Source organism: Tasmannia lanceolata, unplaced genomic scaffold (genome assembly GCF_043159265.1).
Source record: "Tasmannia lanceolata isolate RefF3 unplaced genomic scaffold, GAP_Taslan_0.1 ptg000006l, whole genome shotgun sequence".
Taxonomy (NCBI): Eukaryota; Viridiplantae; Streptophyta; class Magnoliopsida; order Canellales; family Winteraceae; genus Tasmannia; species Tasmannia lanceolata.
This window is the reverse complement of record NW_027518683.1, coordinates 45,426,275-45,446,797: the sequence shown is the minus strand read 5'-3', so window position 1 is coordinate 45,446,797 and position 20,523 is coordinate 45,426,275. Positions and strand designations below refer to the sequence as shown.

The following is a 20,523-nucleotide window of genomic DNA, read 5'->3' as shown; positions in this document are numbered from 1 at the left end:
GGTCGTTTTTGGAGCGTTGGTAATTACACCGACGGTTACTGACCATTGGTGAATATGCTATTCAGCGACGTTTTTAGAGCGTCGGTGATAAGACCGACACTCACAAAACGTCGCTGAATAGGATATGGCTGCACTTTGATTGTTGAAATCACCGACGGTCCTGACCGTCGGTAAATATAGATAATTTTTTTTTTTTAAATCCCTTTATTTTGAATTTGTCCATCAAATGGAGATACAACCTGTAACATGTACATAGGGATCTTATTATACAACCTCTCACTACAATGGCATTGAAACAAACCATCTTTACAAATTATAATTATATACAAACTAAATTTACAAGCAAGGACAATATATTGAAGATTGTAAACAAGCTAAAGTTACAAGCAAAAATTGATCTTCTCTTCTTCTCACACGAGACTTCACCGTCCCGTATAAAAACTCTGAAAATGAATATCCTTTTTGGCAGATTTAGCCTTATTGTTTGAAGCCCCACATTCTTTGAAAATGGGTATGGGAACAACTAAGAATACTGGATGTTGAAGAGGGTATTATGCATGCATTCTTTGAACTAGATAACCTCAAACATGAGCTTGCTTTTGCGCTAGATATTTCATTACTCCAATCAGAGCTCAAAATTCTTTCTTTGAAGCTTGCTTTTGTCACTGCACAGCATATTTGTAATAGAAATTAACATACCAACATAACCACACAAAAGGTCCATTAGTTGATATGTTTTAGCAGTGCTTACAATATAAACATTTCAATAAAAATAAATCAAATGACCCCTCAGTTTCAAACTAGTATAACACCATTAACTTTTCATCCGGTAGACTAAACACCTACATGGAAAAAATAGATTGAGAAGAATTAAGACACCGCTTAGAACAGTAGATAGAAATTAAGAATTTAGAGAGATCCTCCACAAATTTCACCGAAAAAAGAAATTGATAAGAATTAGTACTCTGCTAAGAACAATATATAGAAATTTCTGAGGTCCTCCACAAATTTTGAGAGAGGCATTAAGGTCGTTCACGATACGGAAACACGCTCGAATAGCTTCATCAATTTGCCATAGTAGCAAAATTAGCCGCCAAAGAAATTGATACAAAGAAAGAAAACACTTTCAAATTTTCAACTAAATAGAGTGCTAGAACATACCTCTCATTGTCTCTCTCTCGGAAAAGCCCAAACTCCTCGCTTTCTATTGCCATGATCATATAATGTAACTCCTCCCTCTTCTAGGCAGCAAACTAAATACCAAATTTCCTCCTTTTTTTATTAACTCCTTGTCTTCCAGCTACAAAAACGAAATCCCCAATTTCAAGAGAGTTCTTGAAACAAAAAGGAAGTTACTACCTTTTTTACTTTTAGTGAGAAGAAAAACAGATAAAATAAAAAGAGAGCCAACCCATGTAATAAATTTAAAAGGCTTTGAATTGATATGAGAACCACTATCTGGGATGTTTTGTAACATAACAAAAGACTATCAAATCGAGGATTTCAAGAAAAATCGACAGTAAAGAGATTCATGCTTAGATGATTAACTTCTTCCCATCGTTTCACTTGAAGCAACACCAATTCACAACATAAAATAATCACTCTTCCATTTCCTCAAATGCATAAACAATGACTTAGATTCCAAAATCAAATGGTCGTAGAGCATAAATTAAAATTACCTGAACTGCGTCTATCAGCTTTGGTCTATTAGAATCAGCGGCAGGACGGGTTCCAAAGATCAAAGAGCTAGGCCATACATTTCCCAAAAAAAATACCTACAAAAACACATCATCTTGATAAAATAGTGAAGAAAGAAATAAAATTGCAGAGGGTAGAGAGTTGGTTTTACATTGAAATCAGGTTGGGTTCATGTTGAATCAATTCATTTTTTCAACAAAATCAATGCTCAAAGGATACTAGGGTAACATTTCTTATTAAAAATAACTTATGCGCAGGGATCATGTTACTATATTCCTGAGATAATAATCTATAACAAAAGATATAAATATCTTTGCCTTTGCCTGAATGAAATCAACATGAGCAAAACTCTGTTGGAAGCCCTGTATAATCTTCTTGCTTGGAGGAGCTGTTCCACATGACATCTGCTTCTAAAATCCCAAGTCATAAGTGTGACTCTGCTCGATCAATAGCTCAATCTGGTGGGGGCGGAGAGAGAGAGAGAGAGAGAGAGAGAGAGAGAGAGAGAGAGAGAAGGGAAGATGAGAAGGAAGAGAGAGGGAGGGAGAGGAATTAATGAGAGAGTGTAAATAGGGGAGAAAAAGCAAAGGGATTGTAACATTTGCAAACGAACAGGAGTGAAACCAAATCCTTCTGTATGTGCTAATTAAGGATTATGATGAATATGAAAAGATTTAGGAAAGATAGCAAATCGAGAAAAGATTAAGGGTTTTAAACTCTTAAATATCAATTCCACGTCAAAAAATTTAAAGCGAGAAAGAGGAGGGGCTGACACGTGGCAGCACCACAGTTTAGAGGATTCCGCTTTACTTATATACTAGTGGGGCAACCCGTGCGAATGCACGGCGCGACAAAAAACAGAAACCCATGAACAGGATGCACCATGGAGAATTTTTGTTTTTCAAGATACATGGAAAATGATAAGACAGAAGTAGATAAAGTAAAATAGAAGTTATTAATACAAAGGAAAGGATCTAAAAGTAGACATTGGTTTCAAACAAAATAAATAAATTATAAGAAAGAAAACTACTTTCCAAAATTTACAGGGAAATAGAAGTCCCTCTAAATAACAATTGAAAGAGCTCGGTTCCAAACGGTGTCCTTGGCCATCTCTCCCAATTCACCCTTCCTCCAGAGCTGGAATACAAAACTTGCACATATGGACAGCAGATAGTCCACAAAATCTGTTGTGGCTTGAGAACCATTTCATCACCTGAAGCAATCAGCCTACAAACAAAGGCTTGAAAGCATTCCTAGGCACACTTAACATGCACTGCACTAATTGCTCAACCTTTAATCCAGTAATCAGTTCAATTGGTCTTCAAAATCCAAATCAAACAGGGCCTAAAAAGTGACTACATTGTTTTTTGAATGGCAAAAAGTGACCGCATTTTCCCTGCATTTTATGTGTGGTTTCCTGAAAATGGTTTGTCCACAAGAAAATAAATGACCTGAACATAATGAAGCCAGAAAAAGGAAAATCATGATTCACATAAACTTATGATTTCATCAACATGAAGAAAAATAAAAATAGAAGGTCAAATATTGACAGAAACAAAAAGCAAAACCTCCATAATGTTTTAAGCACTAAATAGTTACAATGTTTGAAATGCATCGAAATTACCACAACTCTAGACATTTGCAAAACTTTCAACCAAGTGGTATTTCCTGGTTCAGTTTGTTCAATCACTAATAAATAAAATTCGGTTGGCCTAAAACAAAAGCACAGAAACAAAAGAAGAATGAGACATCATCTAGGACCTAATCTTTATTTCACCCAATTTACAAAAAAAAAGAAAAAAGCCATGACAAAAATCCATCAGCACCTACTCCTCATATGAGAGGGAAAATGAAACTAAAACTGACAAAAAAGAAACATGCATTCCACACTACCTGCCCAAGATCTTCGTCATAATTGCTAACTTTGAAATAGATGTCGGCATCAATTCCCTGAACTTATCGCAGATTGATCATAAGCCCTGCATTGAAACCTATATGATTTTAACACTTACTACACAAAATGAAAATTCTAATAGAAGACACTCTCAATAAAAAAAAATTGGTTTATGATAAATCATATCCAGCTGTAACATGAGAAATATCGTATCGCCTTACAAAACAAAACACCCAAATAATCAAGCAGCAATAATAAAAAGGATAAAACACTAAACAAATCAATGGCAGATATCATTGGTCAAAAGAAGAAATAACCTTGTTACTCAAATACAGCTTCTCTAGAGAACGTTGATGCGAAGTTCTGTTTTCTCCGATGGATCATGGACAGAGGCTCCCTTATTTTCTGAATAGCATTGTATTCTACCTACAATCCAGATTGCACCTACGTAATGAGGATTTTTACATTTTCCATAAAACAACTTCAATATAGCGATTGAGAGCACATAATGAAAAGTAAAAGATGCTACAATCAAAGGTCAAGTGTCTTGATGAAGGCACACTGAAAGTAACCAAATGGGATTGGCGTAGGTTTATACATATCCCATAAAAACCAAAAGAAAAACCACTGATTTAAAACATTTGTTTTAGCATGTTTGATCATTCTATTTTTACATCTAAAAATAATACTCCATTCCAAGAGGACATGTTTCTCTCGGGCATTCTCTCAAACACATAACATTAACATTTGTAGCCTTTAGTCGTGTAATTAAAATCAATAAGATACAAAGAACCCTTGAAGTTTACAAAATAAGGACCACAATTCTGCAAGGTTAAAAGTATCTTTAAGAAACTAATTTTTTTTAAATAAATAAAAAAAACAAAACAAAAAGATCAGCATAGGAGAGTCGACGCATTCCTCATTCGATCCAATCCAGAATCAATGCTTCTTGCCTCATCAGGATGAACCCCATATTAGGTGGTACCACTTGCAAAATGTAAGAACTGTATAAATAAGAAGAAATTTGTGAATTATAACAATTAAAAACTACACGAATACATCTTTTCTATGTAAATTTGTGAAATTTGGAAAACTGGTTGGACACCCTACATTAGAATGTTATAAAACTCCCAGGCAGAACCCAACACTAACCCTTGGATGTTTTTTCCTCACTGCATTTATTCACTCAATGAGAAGGAAAAATTTAGAGAGAAAATGGCAAGCAAATGTAGCACTAATGTCTAACAGCCTTGACTAGATGACATCATTAGTATCTGAATATTAAATGATGAGCTGATTTTATTCTCATAAAAGGTCGCTTCCCATGACATTACAATAGCATTTGCCACATTGACTTTGCCCAAAAGACACTTAAAGCAACTGGATTTGCTCCTAAAAAATGTCATCAATTCCATTCATGAACAAACAGATGAGCAGAATAACAGTCATTTGGGAATCTCATGGGAAAAGATAGTGGCAGGCAAGGCATTTGAAACTTCACCTTTGATAGTGCTGTTTTACAAGGAAAAGCTGGTTAGAATATACAAAGAGATAGACTGTGTTACTTTGTCTAATGTCAATGAAATCTCAATAGATACTAATAATTAAAACATCTTATGATGAATAAAAAATTCAGCACACCTCCCAGGCTCCCACCCGCCCCAATAATGGAATCAATTTTCATGAAAAATTCCCACCAATTCTATGGAAATTGCAACAAATTATGGGAAATCTGGGATGAACCTTCTGTATTGCTAATTGATAAAAATCCCCATCAATATCTTATGAACCTTCTGTATTGCTAAATGATAAAAATCCAACAATCTCACTGATATTGGGGAATCTTAAAAGATGATTAACTTTCCAAAAACCTTGATTCTGTATCTTGTAAAGTTTATCAACAGTCCTTGTTTTATTCTGCAATCTCATGTTGGCAAGTACTCCATTGTGAAGCTATGTATTACAAACTGTCAACTGTATATGTCACGAAGCTCATAACTTTGTCTTTGATTATTTTGTGCATTTCTCATTATTTTGGTCAATTTAAGTTTTGCAGCTGTTATCTTTCCGGTCGTTCAAAAGCAGCACCAACTTCTTGTTACTCTGCTTCTATGTAATGCTTGTGCCAAGGAGGTATGTTCTGATCGAAGTTCTTCTACTTCATCAGTAATAGTTTGCCTTAGGTTTATTAATGTAAATAGTAAGTATGTTAATCCTGATAAAAAAGAATTGTGCTATTGTATCTGTGTGCTTAGCATTGTCCCTAACTTTTCGTCTTGTTTACATTGTCATTATATAGTAATCATATTTTGGCAACATAACTTTATAGGTCAGTGGTTCATATCTTTCTTGAACTTTGTGTAGGCTCAATATACTTATAATTCCTATATGGGGGATTATCTATACTCCTCTCCCTCGTCTATTGTAACATGATACACATGTGCTACAACCTTACCTTTAATTTTAACTGCATTAATGTTCAAAATAATTATTATAAAGCTGAACTAGAATATAGATTTTATAAAACTAGAAATTATACTTACTTTTAGTAGTACTCTTTCTCCTATTAGGTGGGGAAGTAGATCCAAAACTACTACCAACCAATTGGGATGGTGGTCAAAGTGGTACATCAGTTGAACGAACAAGAAATGATTGAATAGCAATGAAATCAAACACCATGCCATTGTTATCCAGACTGCTACGATCAACAAGAAGAAAAGAATCTTCTTTTTCAGCTATCCAATTATTGTTAGAATCAATATGGTCTGCCAAGATTGGATCAATGTTCTGCATCTTCTTTCTTGCAGCTTCATGTTGTACATAATATAGATTAGAGCATTTTAACTTTTCTTGTTGTAGTCACTCCTATTTTCCATATGGATCTATCATTGACAGATGTAAGCAATTTCAGAGACTAAGGAAAAATAAAAACTAGATTCCGAAACTTATGCACTTCTAGCAATCCCTTAAAAGACCTAAATATACCATAAACAACTAAAGATTTCCACCATTGTAAGAGTCAAAGGAACATGTTTTTAACTCATCTTCCCATCATCCATTCAGGCATAAACAAGATTAATGAGAACAAAATGAACATAAGCAATTATAGAGCATTACAGTCAAAGAGAAAACACAAAGATTAACACATGCTAAGCAAGATAGCTCCATGGATTTTGGCAGCAAATTCCATTTAACAGAGGGGGTGAAGATTGATCCAAGATCATTCAAAGTCTCATTACAGAGGCATTTCATCAAATAGGGACTTGTCTTTTACCTCGTTGCCGAGCAAAAATGCCGTGCTCTTCTTCAAAGGATGATGATTCACACCAACAGCTCCGACACCACAAATATCACAATCTCTCTCCTAAAATAAGAGCAGAAGAAGAAATTAACAAAGAGGGATATAGTCAAAAGGAAAAATAAGGAAAGAACAAGAGAAACCCTAGGTTAGATCTCAATTGAAAGCCCAAGCCATACCCAAATCGCCACCGGAATCACAACCTTAACCCCACCGAAACCCTAACCCAAACTCAAAGCCAACCCAAATCCCCACCGAACAAAGCTGAAGAGAAAACTCAAAACCAAAAAAATCCAAACCAAAGTAAATCAAAGAAGAGAGAGAATGATTGACACCAAAAAGATGATGTTTACCTTGAAAGTGTTTTGCTTCAACTTCAACTCGATCAAAATCACAGATTCATTAAAGTTGCAGAGAAAGCTTCCTTTCCGATCACTTCTAGCCACGAGAAAAACCCTATTTTTGAGAGGCTTTGAGCTTGAGCAAACAACGAAATAAGGGTGGAAAAGAACCCTAAAACCCTAATCGAGAGGGCTTTGAGCGTGAAGGCGGGAAAACAACTCTAATTTCGACTAACCCTAATAGAGGGAAAATGAAAAATCTGGAATATGAGGGGACTTTCGCGCGGGAGAGAAGGGAAACCTAGCGCGACTTTTTTTTTCTACTCACCGACGTTTTAGAAAAGATGCCGCTGGTTCTCATATTCAGCGACACACATGAACGTCGGTTAATATAAAAGCCATTATCAAATTAATTAGCGATGTTTTATTTATAAAACGTCGGTCAATATTCACTTTTAGTGACTTTCCTAAAACATCGGTAAATAAATAAGGCTATTTTCTGGGCGGTGTAGGTTACTGGCGCGGAAATAACCCTTTCACCGTCTTTCTATTTATTAGCGTTGGTGTATATATAATATTAGGGTCGTTTTTTGCGAACGTCGGTAACAGAACGTCTGTAAAAACAACTTTTCTTGTAGTGTCTATTCCATGAAAAATAATATCGTAATAATTATAGTACTGGGTTTTACCGGTAGTAGTTGCAGATAGATAGTGAGAGACTAGTAGGAGAACTAGGGTTGCAACACGGTCAGGTTGGGTCGGGTTTTTCAAAACCCTAGATCCCATTATCTCGACCATGACCCGCCCTGACCCTGAGTCAGGGCCGAAAAACCTCAACCCATTGCCCGCCCTACAGGGCTCAGTGCGGCCCTGGCCCGCCCTAATTGGCCCTGATTGGGCAGGGCTGGGCCGGCCGGCCCTAATTGGCTCTAGTGTAAATACTTGTTAAGAGTGCCAAAAATAAAGCAACCACATATCATATAGAACAAAATGATCAATAAACACAGAAAGGGAACAAAATAAGACAATATGAATTCAACAACATGACGGGCAACAGAGACAATTAATAATAATAATCTAAAGAAAAATCAATCCAAGATAATAGAAAACATTAGCAAAAGAAACATGCACATATGATTCAATTCTATAATAGAAAACTTAGGGTTGGGCCGGGTCAGGGTGACCCGAGGCATTAACCCAAAACCCGACCTGACCTGGGTCAGGGTCTAAAAAAATGAACCCGCTCAGGGTTGGAAAATCTAGCCCTGATCCTGTTCAGGCTCAGGGTGGGTCAGGGCAGTCCGGGCTGACAGGGCCAAAATTGCACCCCCAAGGAGAACGTTCTGCCTCTTATCTCAATTTTGGGAACATAAAATGATCTTTCCACCACCTCTTGTTTGTCATTTTCGTATAAACAAGCAAATGATGTAGAGTTGCAGTCTTTCTCTACAAAAAGACAACAAAAGGAGGTGGTAATGATGAAAATATCATCTAATGTCCGTTGTGCTTCTCTTATTTGACTAAGACCGTTGACCATGTGGGCCATCATGAATTCCGTGATTGCCACCATTGGATATCTGGGGACTGAGTCAATCGAGAGATTTGACCATCGATCAATGGAAAGGTGTCGAATTAAAATTGTGCAAGTTAATTTTAGCACGTCTTACTAATATATATTTTCTATTGGGAAATGGATTCACGTTGGTTTAAGGTTTTCATTACATGTAAGGGTTGCCACTATAAAACAACACGGGGATTTTAGAGGGGAGATTACGAGTTGTGTTTGATTGGCTTTGCCTACATAGTGTTATTGTTGAGTTTTCTCTTATTACCCACTCCACGTCGGTTTCTCCTTGTACTGGTTACGTGGTATAACCAGTGTAACCACGATTGTCATAGTGCATTGTGCCCAGCTATAGTGCATAGTGCACTAGGAGAGAAAGAGGAGAGTTAGTCGATGAGTCCGCTAGTTAGACTAGAACTAGATCTTGGACTTGGAGAAATTCTGCCTATATTGGTAAGACAGGGACAATGTGAGTGAGGGGGAGAAAAAAGAGGTTTTTTTAATTGAGAGGGGGATTTGATTAAGAATTCTTCCTGGCTGATTTTGTTGAACCAAATGGGTAGGGGATGAGGAATGATTTGGTGGACACATTCTAGGTGTGTTACTTGTACTTGCTTTCTTTAAGAAAATATTCACCCCCACCAATAATAGAACAAATGTGAACAGTGATCCCCAAATTTGCCTCCAAGAAACAATGAATCTCGGTAGAAAAAAACTACTTATGTATGGTTATGTGATGCGCAAACTGAAACAGACCCGACCAACCTTAGGATTTGACAAGTCTCTAAGAGAGAAACAAAAATCAAAGAAAATGTGGAAATAAAAAATATTAAAGAGAATGCAGAGGGATTTGGAAATTCTAAATCGGTTAGTCAGCACATAGATTTTCGGATTGTTCTATAAATGGTTGGTTTTTGGTCTTTTATGGACCTTCTGGTGCCTTTTATGTTTGAATTGAAACTTATAATGGTACATGATCAAAGCGAATTGAAATCTGATAGTTAGATCAATCTCAATCACGATTCTTAGTCCAGATCGACTCCAAATCATGATTGTTGACTACTGTAAAAACTTGGTCTACATGGTAAAGGTCAATTGACCATTTGCATCGCGACTGATCTTCAATATATGGTCAAGATCACTTTCGATTGAGATTTGATCATTGGTATGCGCCTGATTGTTATCCTACGGCCCAGATCGCGCTTAATTAAGTTCTAATCATTGGCACGTGACTCGTTGCAATCCTACAGGCTAGATCATATCCAATCGTGGTTGATCTGAGATCATCAAACGATCAAGATCTACAGGAATCATGATCAATGGTCCAAATCTAATAAGAAAAAATTTAAGGCGCCTCCCTTGCAACGATGGGTATGAGCGAAGTGCGAAGTGTTCCAAAAAAAACTCCAGTAGCACCCTACATCACACTTCCTACATTGTGCGAGCGCGAACCTTTGGCCCACAATTTGCAAATGTTAAATGCTTCTAAAAGCAAGCGGGAAGATTGGAGTGATACTTAAAGGTCGTTTTACCTCCTTGAAGCATTTTAAGTACTGTTGTCCAAGCCGAGCTGTTCGATATGTTCTGCGGATGATGAGATTAAATACATTGAAAACCCATTTATAAAGGTAGCAGGCTCACGATCTTTGAAAAATGGGACTGGTTGCCATTTCGGCTCACCCATCTCTCATCTCTATCTCAGGATTCTTATCAGTTTTGCATTGGCTGATTAAGCCGAAAAGGTGAAGAACTCGTCCACTGATTTCGAGCAAGCTCGGATCGCAGAGACATGAATGCAATCGAACCAAAGTAAACCATTCTGGCCTTATCCCCAAATTTTGATTCCCACTGAATATTTTAAGGCCTTTATGCAAGAAAACTGAATCGTGCAATGAATTGAGGAATGATTTGGATCTTTGAATTCAAAGAATTATAGAGGAACTGAATCGTGCTTCTTATTGATGTCGTATTAATGGATCCACTAATCTTCTTCTCCCCTTCCCTAGTGGCACCATCCAATAAGATCAAATGTTTGTAGGCAGCCACTGACTGGCTAATTTGCATCCTCCTTGAGTAGTCTCTATTGTTGTTCCAATTTTTCTTTATGTCTTGTATTTTCAGCCCCATGACTGACTTGGTCATGGTTGCTTCACCTTAATAAAAATTTTAACATTTCAAAGACAAAATGTAAAGATTGTTAAAGGATAAAAGAATAACGACTTCTCCAAAAGCTTAAGCATTTGGAGTAATCGGTAGTTTGACATGGTATCAGAGCAAAAGGTCCTCGATTCAAATCTCTTGTTGTTGTAATAAATCCACATGCTATGGTCAACCCAAAAAGTATAAATGAATAAATCCACATGCAAAAGGTCCTGAATCGGACTGACTAAATGGTGGTTTCACAAAGAACTCTCTCTCTCTCTCTCTCTCTCTCTCTCTCTCTCTCATTGTTCTCATGTGTCATCATCTCTGGCCAACCATAAAAAGTGTAGTAATAAATACACTTAGAGGGGGTGGCCCAAAGGAAAAAAAGGGCGCGAACAAATCACTTTCCCTTAACCAGATATCTATGAAAAAGATCATAGAACTTTCTAAAGTTCAGTGTCAATCTTATCAAGTTCTAAGGTCATAACGGCCGACACCTACAAAGTCAATAGGAAGCCGTACCAAAGTGCTGATCTTTTATGCAAGGCCAAATAAATGTCTGCAATCTCCACAGTCTCGACACGTGCCCTCTCTCTCTCTCTCTCTCAACAGGAACAGTTGGTGGGCTCATCTTTGAACAACGTAGGCCCCACCCATACTTTTCAAAATGAACCCCACACCATAGGATGATCCAAACCGTCCATTTGATGGGCTACAACGTAAATGGGTTGCGTCCCAAAATATAATTTCCATAGGCTGATCCTAGCCTTCCGAAGATTTTTTTTCGTTATCGTTATTTGATATGGGATTATAGAGGAGCAATAGTGAATAGGTATGAATAGCATCATTAGACATTCCATCTTCTGAAACCAACACTTTTGGTGTTATTTGACGTACAATAATCTCTATATGCCTATTATGGATTTGCACCCCCTAGGATCGATAATTCAATCGTAGATTTTATGCCAGTAATACCTGTGCTCTTTTTCCTCTTAGCCCTTGTTTGGCAAGCTAAAGTAATTCACATGATAGGAAATTTTTTCCAACCTAATGATTCTTAAATATTCTATTTCAATGAACCAGTTCTACGCAAAGATAGGATATGCATTTGAAATAGATGTCCTAGTTATTACATATATGATGATCGATACGGAAATAAATCGAGTCATCTGTTCCTTTACCCAAGAAAAGGTATTTCTATTTTGCATGGTCCAATCATTGATCTTGGACAGACGAATGGAAAAAATTGCGGAAAATCGAACAATTATACAATATCTGCACAACCTCTATAGATTGGAAGGTTGCGATCATCCTATGGAAATGATTTTTGGGGCAAAACCTATTTACATTGTGGCCCATCAAATGGATGGTTTGGATCATCTTATGGAGTTGGTCGTACAGTGACATTAAGGCCCATTAAGGCCCAATTGTAGGCCCCACCCATATTTTTCAAAATGGTGAGTTCCTTCGTAGTTGCTTAAAATACCTAGAGGACTCATGGAAACTAAAACTATGTGGTTAATGTATTTACTATTTTTAGGTGTCTTTTTAGTCTATAAGTATGGAGTCTTTCTGTAGAGATTGGATCCTTAAGAACTGCAAGAGTAGGCTTAGAGAGAAGCTTCAAGGGTGAAGGCTTAAGGGAGAACAAGTGTAGGAATTTCTTGTAAGTATGTTCTAATATATAAAAATTCTTTATATTTCGGTGTTACACTAGTCTTTTAGTGGAGCTCTACACGGGCCCTTTGGGCATGTATCTCCCAAGCTCCTTTACCTTTCTCTTATGATCATAATTGATCCATCAAATTGGGGCCAACACTCTTGTACACCATTCTCACCCTCTCTGAACTCTCCATCCTCATCATAAAAACTAAATAAGCCTTAAAACCCCTCATTCAAAGTGGATCAAAATAAGCTTACCTGAACCGGATCGAACTCACTTAAATAGCGGGTTGGTTCAGCCTGGGTGGCGCAAAGATTTATTCGGACCGAACTGAGTTGAATTCAGGACACCCAACTCAATGCCATCACTACCTATGAATTTGTTTTGGTTAAAGATAAGTCCACGGGCGTGTTTGATCGCGTATGCAGCTAGCACTAGCATTACTCCAATAACATCTCGTCAAAGTCTTGACTCTCAAAAATAGATTTATACCTACATGAAAGAACAATTCTCAACCTCTTTTTCCTTCTTAGACTTTAAAAGCATCGCCACCCTGCCCACCCACTTGTCTCATGATATTATGAGGTTTTCAACTTACACTTGGTCAAAGTTTCTAGAACACTAAACAATCTATACTATGTATCTTATATATGGGTCAGAAATCTCCTTCATTCACTGGCAGATAGAGTGGAAAATGGCAAGCTGCTCTTTCATGAAGTGGCTGATAAGCTTGTACTTATTTTCATGTCTTCTCTCTCTTTCATGTGCTGCAAGGGTAACCCCTAATTTCAAGTATAGAGCTGTGAATCTCGGAGGTTGGCTTGTTACAGAAGGATGGATAAAACCATCTCTTTTTGATGGAATACCCAACAAAGATCTTCTGGTATGGTGATTTTTCAACCTCAGTAACATGTTTTCTAATATGGGCCTTGGGTCCTTAGTGGTATAGTGTGTTTTTTTTTTTGATGCCATATAATTCATGGTTTTGATCTTTTTTTAGGATGGTACTGGAGTTCAATTCATGTCTGTAACGACAATGAAGTACCTAAGCGCTGAAAGTGGGGGTGGAACAATAATCGTTGCGAATCGGACAAATCCTTCGGGGTGGGAAACTTTCAGTGTAAGTTTTTGATGATATGCTTTCTGTTCTTTCATGAAAATAAATTTCCATGAAGAAAGAAAGAAAAGTACATTTGGTTTTCATTTTGTGCAGTTGTGGAGGATCACAGAATCTAGTTTCAATTTGAGGGTTTTCAACAAACAATTCATGGGAATAGACAAACAAGGAGAAGGAGTTGAGGTAGTAGCAATTTCAAACACCACTGGCACATGGGAAACTTTTGAGATTGTAAGGAAAGCTGATGATAGAAATCGTGTTAGAATCAAAGCACCAAATGGGTTTTTCTTACAGGTATTTGTTTGCTAATTTTCCCTTTTTTTTCCTCAATTCTGCTAGGAAGATTAAGGTCCTCTTTGAAAACATCTAAAAGTTATTTGCAAATGTTTATAGAGGAGTGAAAGACAAGGGCCCTTGAATAGATCCACATCATTAAGTGCAACCGAATGAAGTGCAACCGAATTCAGTTTCTCAACTGAGTTTAAAAATGACGTGGATCTATTCAAGGGCCCTTCTCTGGCCCTTGCATAAAGAGGGTTCTTGCATCTATCAGTCCTCATGTTTATATTAATTAGTTTTGGAAATAACATAGGTAGTGGCTCCCAAAGAGCTTTAATGTGTCCATTAGCAAATAAGATTAAAGTAAGACAATCTTATCTGCAATTAGATTCAAAAGTCGATGCACTACGTGAATTGACTTGATCTGATAGTGTGGGGACCACCACCTACTAGGTTGATGGGCCCACACCCAATTTGCATAAGGAGTCGTCTCCACGTGGGAAGCATCAGATCCAGATCAAATGATTGAAGGCACAAACAAAAGAGCAGTATTAGATTATTAATCATTATTTATTGACATGATCTGATGTTAGGCTCACTTATGTTGAACATATTCCTGTTGGAGTGTATTTAGATTAGGACATGCCAGATTAAGACTTGGGGTTTGGTAAAAGAATACAGCCCGCGGTTCTAGTTTTATTCCAAAATCACATCTTGGGCTGAGATTTTTGGTAGCGGTGCAACTTGGGTCGGGTCGAGCTTTTGAAAAAAATGAATTGGACTCAACCCAAACCCGACCCGATTTAATGGTAAAAGCTCAACCCGAATTCCTAATAATCATCCTGTGTTGCACCTGTAATTTTTGGCGAAAAGGAATCACTTCTGCGATTCTACCCTCGATTTTGGGAGTATTTGGTTTTTCAATGATTGGATCAGATCCTTTTTTAATGCCATCTGAATGGGTTTTCGGTCAGACCATGGTTGGTGAAGGTCAAAACCATAGTTTAAAAACTCTCCCGCGTCCACGCCGAGTTGACCCTCTTTTATCTTGGCCACATTGCACATTGCACTGCATCCGTGGTCCTAGTTTTGCCCTATAGAGTCAACAAAAACTCCTTTGACTCTCCCGAATTATGACCAGGTCAACCGAGTTCTTAGCCGTGTCAACCGAGTACTTGACCATGTCGTGCTAAGTCCACTAGGATTTTCTTCGGCCGCATTTCGTGATTTTAAACACCGGTCTACATACTGGATTTGAATCGGATCTGCCAGACAAAAAAATCCTGTAAGGAATCAATTTAATGCGACTCGAATGCATTAGTTCTGCAAGGCCCGCCAGGGCCACTAGCAGCCTTATTGGTATAGGTGCGACCTGCATCGAATCATTGCACTTAATTTATATGTAGCCCACGCTTGACAACCATGAAAAATTATTCCATGGAATAATTGCAGGCCCTAGTGTGATGGGGTGAAGTACGGGGGGGGGGGGAAGAGAGAGATTTCAGCCAATGGGAATGGAGAGAGCATCAACAATACCATAAAAAGCAGTGAAAAAAATATTCGTTACTTAAAATTGGTATTTGAGGGAGCTTTTCATGCTTCCCACTCTCAAGTTTTCCCCCTTTCCGGCCTGTCTCTCACAACTGGCCCCATAAATGAACTCATGGGAGTAGGAAGACAAAGGAACCTTGATTATGCATGATTGTCATTTTAGTAATGTTGATTATGCACCTTTAAAAAAATGTAACTTTGATTATGTCGTAAACAGGCTAAAACTGAGGATTCTGTAACGGCAGATTTTGGAGGCAATTCGAGTTGGGCTAATGACGATCCATCTGTTTTTGTGATGAGGATAGCCCGAACAATGCAAGGAGAATTCCAAATTACAAATGGTTATGGTCCTGAAAAGGCCCCCCAAGTTATGAAAGTAAGACACCTCAAGAAAGCTTCAACTCATTTAATTCAAGGAAAATCGTTCATGACAAGGGTGGCTGAAACTTAGCCTTTATTTATGAATAATCATTTGGGACAAAATCATTTTAATTCGATTAATTTGGGTATGGGTGTACACGGAAATTGCAAGTTGGGCCACTTTGGTTGCAATCTGTTTAAATTGCTGTCTAAAAAAATTAAAACTTGGGTAGAGATTGCAATTTGGGTGTACACTCTAAAAATAACTCTACATTCAGTCAATTCTAGCCATCAGATCAAAGAGTGTACGGGTACGGGCCCGTCCCGCTAAACAGTCTAGATCACTATGCCATGGGTCCGCTTTGGACCAAGGTAAACCATAATTTTGCTCTACGCATGAATTGTATAGTTCCTAGTTAATAAATCTTTCCTCAAATCTCAGGATCACTGGAACAGCTTCATTGTCGAAGAAGATTTCAAATTCATATCGAAGAACAGGTTAAATGCTGTAAGAATTCCTGTTGGGTGGTGGATTTCAAGTGATCCCACACCTCCGAAGCCATTCGTGGGGGGATCCTTAGAAGCTTTGGATAACGCATTTTTATGGGCACGGTAAGTAAAAAAGTAAATTTTCAAAAACTAAGATCATAATGAATGCCACACGCCGAAATCCGTAGGACTGAATGAATGTTAAAGCACACTTAGGATATTAAGATTTGACTATGCTTATAATGAATGTTAAGCCACTGAAGATCTAAACATTCCACCACACTATGCAACCAACGTCCCGGGCCTACTCTTTCATTGCTTCCAAGTAGCCCTTTTCACCTGATGTCTATTCGGCAGGCTGGCTCGCTCAGGTTGCTCTAAGTAGCCCTTTTCACATGTAACCCTTCTAACCATTCTGTTCTATAGCTCACTCCGTGATAGCTTTCACTTTGTTGTTCCAAGAAATCATTTTCACTTGTTGCCCCTTGGGTGACTCGACCACTGGACCATGAGAAGTGGTGTTGGCTCCGATACTAATGTTTGGTACCTAACCAATAAGCCAAAATCCTAGCACTGATGGAATGTGTTAGGCTAGGCCCTTAAACCACTTAGGATCATGACTAAAACCACCGTTTCTTTTTAAAAAATAGGCAACTTTCTTTTCTCGAGACATGATATCTGCACTGGGCACTCCTCAAACACCCAGAAGTTAGGCTGTTGGTGGTTTTCCCCAATTAACAACATAGCTAAAGATGGGGATTATCTAATTCCAGTTTGGGTTGCATTATGCAGAAAATATGGTGTGAAGGTTATAATTGATCTGCACGCAGCTCCGGGTTCACAGAACGGATTCGAACACAGTGGCTCCAGAGATGGATTTCAAGATTGGGGACACACTGATGAAAACATCCAACAAACAGTTGCTATTATTGAGTTCCTTGCTTCCAGGTTTCACCATGAATGACATTACACTTTCATTTGAATTTTCCAAAGAATTTTAACATTTACACACCCTAGTTTTGTGAGGAACACCATTATACTTGAGCCTCTTTATGGTAAGTTTTCATGTATGTCCTTGGAGATAATGAAAGCTCTGATGGGCCCACTTATTTGATGATCTGAAAAGTTCATCTGCTTGGAGAGTCATAAACATTGTACTTTGATGAGCCAGACTTTGTGGGTCTTGGCCCATTAGGAAAATGGCTTGGATCATTGAACAAGGTGTCTCTACCAGTACTTTCCTGTGGACATGCTTGTGAACTTACTATAGTGCAGCTCAATACATGAAAGGTGAGGGTGTAAATATCAATTTTCCCTCCCCAAGAAAAAAAACATTACCCACCAATTGGTGCAATCAATGGGACCCATAACCTTATATCAATTGAATTGATTCAGGTATGCCCAGAATCCGAGCCTTGCTGCAGTGGAGCTGATCAACGAGCCTCTGTCACCGGGAGTTTCCCTCGAGAGCCTTACCAAGTACTACAAAGCCGGTTATGATGCTGTACGGAGGCACTCCTCCAGTGCTTATGTGGTCATGTCCAACCGGCTGGGACCCGCGGACCCTACGGAGCTCTTCCCGGTCACCAACGGCCTTAATGGTGTTGTCATAGACGTGCATTACTACAATCTATTCTCCGATATATTTAACAACATGACTGTGCAACAGAACATAGATTTCATCTACACCAATCGATCCGCACAGTTGAACGTTGTAACTACATCCAATGGTCCTCTCACCTTTGTCGGTAAGTACTACTTAAGCCCTATTCGTTTTAGATTTCGACAATAGATTGTGAGCCCCAAAACCGATTATTGGACTCAAAATTAAACCTAATTTATGACAACACAATGTAAAACGAACAGGGCCATAGATGAACTGATTATGAAATAATGAACTCATTGATAAAGTTAACTAAGGCTATTTATATGTTTTCTTCACCCAAAAATGTCTTCTTGTAATATGACCCATTTCTAAATAGGGTTCAACATATTTGGCCCAAACACAACTTTTGTTCAAAAATTGATTGGGCCCTAACAATGGCCCATTTAGGCTTCCAGGTCAATTTTGGTGTGATAAGCATGCTGGTCTGGCCCATTGGTAGCCCAAAGGGCATGTTTGGCAACCATGAAAAAATATTCCTTGTAATATTCATGGGCCCAATTATGAAAAATGGGTGGGGTCGGAGGAAGAGGGGTACCTGAGAGGACAGGAATGTAGCATGAGAAATCCCTAAAACGGTGAAAAAAATATTCCATAGAATTATACATAGGCCCAATTATAAAAGATGGGTGGGTTAGGAGGGAGAGGAAAAGACCGGATAGGCCAGGGTTGGAGAAATTAAGAGAAATCCCTAAAACGGCGAAAAAACACACTACTTAAAATTGGGATTTATTTTTTCCTGTTTTCTCTAGGGGCGGAAAGCCCACGCTCTCATGTCTCTCCCTCTCCTACCCATCTCTCATAACTGGCCCCATAAATATTCCACGGAATACTTTTTCATGGGTTCCAAACCTGCTCTAGTGGGAATAGTGAAAGCCAACACATGAATTTAAATAATATAAACAGAAGGGCTGGAAGTGACCCAAAAAAAGGTGCCAATGTAATCACACTTCTCTTTGATTTATCATCTTTAATTTCAATGATTGATCCAATGCATAAGGGAATGAAAATTGCAGGAGAATGGGTTGCAGAGTGGCAAGTCCGTGGAGCATCAAAGAAGGACTTCCAGAGATTCGGAAAGGCCCAGTTAGAGGTATTTGGGCGTGCCACATTTGGATGGGCTTATTGGACTCTCAAGAACGTTAATAACCATTGGAGTCTTGAGTGGATGATTAAAAACGGCTACATAACTTTGTAGAATCTCACTACAATTTAATCTTTTTTTCGATAATTTTGTTCTAGTTGGCTAAAAGATCCACGAGGGACCCTAGACACTAGCCAATCATATGGATGCGATTAAAGATATGTGTTTCTATGGTGTTTACTCTTTTTCTCTTATTCTTAGAAGCACTGACGATTTGGCCGATCGTCTTGCCAAATCAAGAGCCAGAGCTTCTAGCGAATCATTTTATACGGGGCAATCTTTACCCCAAAAGTGCACTAGTAATCCATTATTATTGAATAAGCTTTCATTCATGGCTCATCTATAATGAAGAAAGTTACCCAACTCTTTTCTTGCCCCTTTTCATGAGGACCCATTAAAACAAAGCAAAAAGTCTAAAGTGGAAATGATGTTTCCACTTTTTTTCTGGGGAAAATACACTTAGAGCCCCTGTGGTTTCTGACACATTTAACTTAACCCCTTAAGTTTAAAAAGTTACAAGTACTCCCTTGGTTTCATTGGGTTTTTTTAACCGGACGAACAAGACGGCGAGGTGAAAATGACCAAAATGCCCTCATCTTCCCCAACTAAAAATTAGGGTTTGATTAAAACCCTTGTTTGCTTATCAACATAAACCCTCGATTTAGGATTTTTATTTGTCTTCATTCACACCATTATCATGATTTGCACATAAACTCTACTATTTTAGGGTTTTTTTTTTTGCTTTTATCAATGTTTTTTTCTTGAAATTTGGATTTGATGTAGCCACGGGGTGGGGTTTTATTGTCTGTGATGGACGTGACAGCGGTGAGTGAAGATGGCGACGGGAGCGGTGGCCGAAGGTGGCGACGGTGGCAGTGGCCGGAGGTGCGACGGCGGCGGTGGGAAATGGCGTAACCCTAATCCCTCTGCAAATGAGGGTATTTCTGTCCTCAAAATATTAACCACGGTTAGTTTTAGTCTTTCCGTCAGGTTAAATTGAACGACCGTTGACGGAGGGGGTGTACTTGTAACTTTTTAAACTTTAGGGGTTAAGTTGAATGTGTCGGAAACCACAGGGGGGGTCTAAGTGTATTGTTCCCTTCTTTCTATTCTCTTTTCCTAAGAATGATTGGTATGGTATATCTTAGGGCTGCAACAGGGTCGGGTTGGGTTGGGTTTTTCAAAACCCTAGCCCAACCCTGGATCCCATTATCTCGACCCTGACCCGCCCTGACCCTGAGTCAAGGCCGGAAAACCTCAACCCATTACCCGCCCTACAGGGTATTGTGCTGGTTCTGGCCCGCCCTAATTGGCCCT

The 20,523-nt window shown here is 38.5% G+C and overlaps 1 protein-coding gene and 1 long non-coding RNA gene across 5 annotated transcripts; one reads left to right on the top strand and one right to left on the bottom strand.

Annotated features, from left to right (window-relative positions):
- Nucleotides 1–248: 248 nt before the first annotated feature.
- LOC143878640 (uncharacterized) lies at nucleotides 249–5,612 on the bottom strand. Of its 4 annotated transcripts, none has more exons than XR_013251055.1 (6): nucleotides 5,464–5,612; nucleotides 3,910–4,018; nucleotides 3,592–3,677; nucleotides 1,680–1,775; nucleotides 1,162–1,300; nucleotides 249–665 (listed from the first exon to the last, which is right to left on the bottom strand). It is a non-coding gene; the product is annotated as an uncharacterized LOC143878640 (long non-coding RNA). The 4 variants fall into 4 exon arrangements; XR_013251056.1 differs by lacking the exon at nucleotides 5,464–5,612 and adding an exon at nucleotides 5,336–5,459; XR_013251057.1 differs by lacking the exon at nucleotides 5,464–5,612 and adding an exon at nucleotides 4,745–5,207.
- Nucleotides 5,613–13,271: 7,659 nt separating this feature from the next.
- Nucleotides 13,272–19,534, top strand: LOC143878639 (putative glucan 1,3-beta-glucosidase A). The gene is made up of 8 exons (XM_077380905.1): nucleotides 13,272–13,486; nucleotides 13,604–13,723; nucleotides 13,817–14,014; nucleotides 15,768–15,926; nucleotides 16,353–16,522; nucleotides 17,192–17,347; nucleotides 17,795–18,147; nucleotides 19,079–19,534. The coding sequence occupies exons 1-8, from the start codon at nucleotides 13,298–13,300 to the stop codon at nucleotides 19,258–19,260; spliced, it is 1,527 nt and encodes a 508-aa protein (XP_077237020.1). The 5' UTR covers nucleotides 13,272–13,297; the 3' UTR covers nucleotides 19,261–19,534.
- The last annotated feature ends 989 nt before the right edge of the window (nucleotides 19,535–20,523 follow it).

Excerpts from the sequence above, each read along its gene's own strand:
- LOC143878639 (XM_077380905.1), top strand. The coding sequence starts at position 13,298 with ATGGCAAGCTGCTCTTTCATGAAGTGGCTGATAAGCTTGTACTTATTT. Across the intron at positions 13,487-13,603 it reads TACCCAACAAAGATCTTCTG|GATGGTACTGGAGTTCAATT; the intron begins GTATGGTGATTT and ends ATCTTTTTTTAG. Across the intron at positions 13,724-13,816 it reads CGGGGTGGGAAACTTTCAGT|TTGTGGAGGATCACAGAATC; the intron begins GTAAGTTTTTGA and ends CATTTTGTGCAG.